Below are 5,448 nucleotides of genomic sequence, written 5' to 3'. Positions count from 1 at the left end.
AACAAGATAGCATACATAAATACACTTAATCTGGTACATCTTGGAAGCCTTCTACAAATGTTAGCTGTTATGATGACCTTGAACTTGTTATTTAAACTTTTAGTGTCCTTAACTTTGATTGTATTTATATCTTGTATTCTCAACTAGAGCATTTTTTTTTTTTTTTAGATATTATGCTGTTTTGGTTTGTACCCATAAATCTAATATAGAGTCTTATGCATCCATAATAAATATACTTATTTCTAGACAATGGAAGGGAAACTTCTTATAGAAGAAACTCAAACTTTTTTTTTAAAATATTTTTATTGTTATGTTAATCCCCATACATTACATCATTAGTTTTAGATATAGTGTTCCATGATTCATTGTTTGTGCATAACACCCAGTGCTCCATGCAGAACGTGCCCTCCTCAATACCCATCACCAGGCTAACCCATCCTCCCACCCCCCTCCCCTCTAGAACCCTCAGTTTGTTTTTCAGAGTCCATTGTCTCTCATGGTTCTTCTCCCCCTCCGATTTCCCCCCCTTCATTCTTCCCCTCCTGCTACATTCTTCTTCTTCTTTTTTTCTTTCTTAACATATATTGCATTATTTGTTTCAGAGGTACAGATCTGAGATTCAACAGTCTTGCACAATTCACAGCGCTTACCAGAGCACATACCCTCCCCAGTGTCCATCACCCAGTCACCCCATCCCTCCCACCCCACCCCCCACTCCAGCAACCCTCAGTTTGTTTCCTGAGATTAAGAATTCCTCATATCAGTGAGGTCATATGATACATGTCTTTCTCTGTTTGACTTATTTCGCTCAGCATAATACCCTCCAGTTCCATCCACGTCGTTGCAAATGGCAAGATCTTATTCCTTTTGATGGCTGCATAATATTCCATTGTATATATATACCACCTCTTCTTTATCCATTCATCTAGAAGAAACTCAAACTTCAGGAAAAAAAAAGCATTACCTAAAGTCACAGGAAGAAGAAAGTAATCCCATTCATTTTTGGAATTTTTAAAAAAAGTTACATAAAATTTATGGAATTTAAATATATGTAGACAACCTCACACCAGTCAGAATGGCTAAAATTAACCACTCAGGGAACAACAGATGTAGGAGAGGTTGTGGAGAAAGGGGAACCCTCTTACACTGTTGGTGGGAATGCAAGCTGGTGCAGCCACTTTGGAAAACAGTGTGGAGGTTCCTCAAGATGTTAAAAATAAAGCTACCCTATGACCCAGCAATTGCACTGCTGGGTACTTACCCCAAAGATACAGATGTAGTGAAAAGAAGGGCACATGCACCCCAATGTTTATAGCAGCAATGTCCACAATAGCCAAACCGTGGAAAGAGTCGAGATGCACTTCAACAGATGAATAGATAAAGATGTGGTTCATATATACAAGGGAATATTATGCAACCATCAAAAAAATGAAGTCTTGCCATTGCAACGACATGGATGGAACTAGAAGGTATTATGCTAAGTGAAATAAGTCAATCAGAGAAAGACAATTATCATATGATCTCACTGATATGAGGAATTTAAGAATCAAAACAGAGGATCATAGGGGAAAAGAGGAAAAAATAAAACAAAGAAATCAGAGAGGGAGACAAACCATAAGAGACAAGAGTCATAGGAAACAAACTGAGGGCTGCCTGAGGGGAGGGGGTAACTGGGTGATGGGTGTCGAGGACGGCATGTGATGTAATGAGCACTGGATATTATATAAGGCTGATGGATCACAGGCCAGTACCTCTGAAACCAATAATACACTGTATGTTAATAATTGAATTTAAATAAAAAATATAAACAAAAAATAAAAAAATAAATATACGGAGACAAACATAAATTTATTACAAGTAATATCAGATTATGATTCAGTTTCACATTATGTATCCTTAGGACTAATGAAAATGGAAGAGGGAAGATTGGAAAGAGACAAATGGGAGAAAAATAAGGAAAAACAGGAAGATGAAACAGGGCAAGAATTAGGAAAGTAGAAATGACATAATTTGACAAATACTTATTGAACGCCAGTTCTGTTTAAACGACTCCTAAAAACATACGGCCCCTGAGAACAAAAGCTATTGGGAGAGGTGGGGTTTTAGGTACCATGACCACACAGAAGGTGAAACGTTGGGATGGGGACTTGGGGGGCTCTCGAATCTCTCAAAACACCTGTGCTGTTTGGGTATCGACTCCTTCAGCACACAACACGCTCGCCCAGGCTTCTGTCACCCATGGAGACTGACACGTCTCAGAGCCTCATCTCCTGCAGAACCTCCAGGTCCTTGACAAGAGTCTCCTCAGAGCTCCCTTCACATCCTTATTCCTCAGGGTGTAGATGAAGGGGTTGAGGGTGGGGGTGATTATGGAATAGAAGAGGGAGATAAACTTGCCCTGCTCTTGGGAGTAGCTGGAAGGGGGCTGCAGGTACATGTAGATGGCAGGCAGGTAGAAGAGGGAGACCACCACAAGGTGGGAGGAACAGGTCCCAAAGGCTTTGTGCTTTCCCCTGGAGGACTGGATCCTGAGCACCGCGCAGGCAATGAAGCTGTAGGAGAGAAGGATGAGAGCTAGGGGCACCAGCACAAAGAAGGCCACCAGCACAGCCAGTGTGGCATCGTTCACGGCGGTGTCTGCACACGACAGCTTGATCATGGCTGGCACCTCACAGAAGAAGTTGTTCAGCACCTGCCGCCCGCAGAAACGCAACTGCACTGTCAGCACCACCTGAACTAGGGAGTTGCCAAAGCCACTGAGCCAGGCCACAGCCACGAGCTGCTGGCCGAGAGGGCGAGGCATGATCACGGCATACCGGAGCGGCTCACAGATGGCCACGTAGCGGTCCAGGGCCATGGCAGCCAAGACGATGCACTCAGTGCACCCCAGCCAGTGGAAAACGGCGTACTGCACTGTGCAGCCACCGTAGCTGATGGTCTTCCTGGAGCTGCCCATGTTGACCAGCATCTGTGGGACTGTGGTGGTGGTGTAGCAGAGGTCCAGGAAGGAGAGGTGGCCGAGAAAGATGTACATGGGGCTGTGGAGCTGGGGATCCAGCCGGGACACCAGGATGATGGCGATGTTCCCCAACATGGCCAGAATGTAGGACACCAGGAGGACCACAAAGAGGGGGAGTTCCAGCCATGGCCTGTCAGAAACACCTAGAAGGATGAATTCCTTAGGGGGATCCCCCAGGAAGCTCTGGTTGTCACCTCTCATGCTGAGGCATTCTCTGGAGCCTGTGATGAGTCAAAGTGAATGAAACCTGAGAACAAGAATTAGTTGGCTTCCTCATGGCTGTGCCTGAGCTTTCCCAGAGAGTTGCATCCTGTCTTACCTCCATGGAGACCCCGAGATATGGGGGAGTCAGAACCAGGAGGCAGAGCAGCTGCCCATGTGTTTTGCTCTGCCTCCTGCTCTGTGACCTTGACTATGCCATTTAATCTTTCTGAACTTTGATTTCTGCATCTGCCACGTGGGGAGAAAATACTTGCAAAGTTCTGGGGATGATAGAGCGGCTTGAAGTTTGTGAAAGCATATCAAAAATAAATAAGAATTTTCTTCTGGTTTGGTCAAAGTCTGCTTTATGCCCCATCACCGTTACAACGTTTGATTTCTCTCTACACACTCACTGGCAGGGAATTGACCACTTTCTTTGGCTTTATGGCTTTGCCTTTTGGAAGTGGTTGTAGGAGGGAGGTGAGAAATGGCATCAAGCAAGTTAGAAGCACACTCGACTCACCTGCTAAGGCTTACATCTGGCTCTGTCACCATGAAGAGGTGCTCTCTGGCTTTCTGCACATGCTGGTCTCTCTCCTAGGGCCGTTCACACACAGGCAGCACTATCATGCACTTTGAAGTAAAAAAAAAGTACAATCCAAGATCCTCTGAGACCCTGGCGTGAAGGAGCTAAGTCACTTTGGCTGTTGATTTGGTCATGGCACCTAATAAGATCCCAGGACATAGGGTTTTGAGCATCGGGAGAAAGATCTGGAATGTGTAAGAACCACAGCCCCTGGAGTTTTCTCTGAAGGATCAGATTGCCTCTAGAGCTAACATTTATCGGGCAGTTTGAGTGACATCTAGGTTTCCTGCACAATTTTGTTGCCAAGCAGCTGTTTCCTCTTGCAATTAGAAAACACAGCTGATTTGATTTTTGGACTCTGCAGCTTCTAGAAAGCAACTGGGTTGCCACCTGCTGATTCATGGGTCTCTTCCACTGAGGTCCATCAGCCCCCACCTCCTACTCTCTTCCCAGGACCACAAACCCTCAAGTTCATGATGGCGATGATAGAATGCATGAGAGGACTGAGAAGAAATTAAATCCTGTGTGCAGGTAATTTATGGAGGATTCGTTCTTAGCTCCTCATTTGGTGCTTTATGCATAAACTATGAAGTCATGGAGATCTACTCAGTGCTGTGGCAATAAACAAGTGTTGTCCTCCCCTCCAAGTCCTGCATTCTTTTTTTTTTTTTTTTAAGATTTTATTTATTTATTTGACAGAGAGAGACACAGTGAGAGAGGGAACATAAGCAGGGGCAGTGGCAGAGGGAGAAGCAGGCTTCCCGCTGAGCAGGGAGCCCGATGCGGGGCTCGATCCCAGGACCCTGGGATCATGACCTGGGCCGAAGGCAGATGCTTAACGACTGAGCCACCCAGGTGCCCCCAAGTCCTGCATTCTTAAGAACCCTGGTATTACTTGAAAACAGCTCCAACTCTGGGGGTTCAATGGATACCTAAGTGCAAACTATTTTCTCTGTTGTTTCAAAACTACATACTCTTTCCAATATTCTTGTGGAACACCCAGTTGTTACACTTCTTCCCACTGTTCTTTGGAAACTACTTCTTGGGTGACTCTTAGAGAATGCAGTTATTTTATCTCTAATGGGAGCTCAGGACACATTTTCGATTCAGTGAGCTGGGAGGGGAAAAATCGGGCTTGTCCAACTTTCAAGGTGAAAAGTAATCACACCATTTCCCTTTCTTAGGTTTCTGATTCCAAAGTTTCTTCTCAGAGTCTACACTGGACAAGAAAGGGAAATGTTGCAGGGATAGTGAGGAAAGATACACAAGGATGGAGGAACTAAGAAAGGTAGAGGGTAGGTATGGGTCACACTTAATAAGGAATGCAAATTACGAAACACTCTCTGTGAGCCAGATGCTGGGATTACTTAGTGCTTTCATGACTCAGTAAGGGGGATGTTTCTACCCGCATTTTGCTGTTGGGCAGAGTGGCTTGGGGAAGATGACTGGTCTACTGTAGACTACTACTTACATAGCAGCACATGGTAAAGCCAAGACCAAAAGCTAAGCTCTTGCTCTTAACCATTATTCTCTTTAGTACTTTGCTTTTGAAAGAGCAGGAACAGCATGCACGCACATCACTGAGACAGAGGAGAATGACAGAAACAGGAGAGTAATGTCACCCAGGAGAAAAGGGGGAGGG

The 5,448-nt window shown here is 44.9% G+C and overlaps 1 protein-coding gene across 1 annotated transcript; it reads right to left on the bottom strand.

Annotated features, from left to right (window-relative positions):
- Positions 1 to 2,263: 2,263 nt before the first annotated feature.
- Positions 2,264 to 3,220, bottom strand: LOC116627946 (olfactory receptor 2B11). The gene has a single exon (XM_032397924.1). It carries the CDS (start codon positions 3,218 to 3,220, stop codon positions 2,264 to 2,266), a length of 957 nt encoding a protein of 318 aa, XP_032253815.1.
- Positions 3,221 to 5,448: the final 2,228 nt, after the last annotated feature.

The sequence above is a fragment of the Phoca vitulina genome, unplaced genomic scaffold, assembly GCF_004348235.1.
Source record: "Phoca vitulina isolate PV1807 unplaced genomic scaffold, GSC_HSeal_1.0 scaffold106, whole genome shotgun sequence".
Lineage (NCBI taxonomy): Eukaryota > Metazoa > Chordata > Mammalia > Carnivora > Phocidae > Phoca > Phoca vitulina.
The sequence above is the reverse complement of the archived record's forward strand: the minus strand, read 5'-3'. Positions and strand labels throughout refer to the sequence as shown.

Bases quoted from the DNA above. Each gene is read 5' to 3' on its own strand.
- LOC116627946 (XM_032397924.1), bottom strand. From the start codon at position 3,220: ATGAGAGGTGACAACCAGAGCTTCCTGGGGGATCCCCCTAAGGAATTC.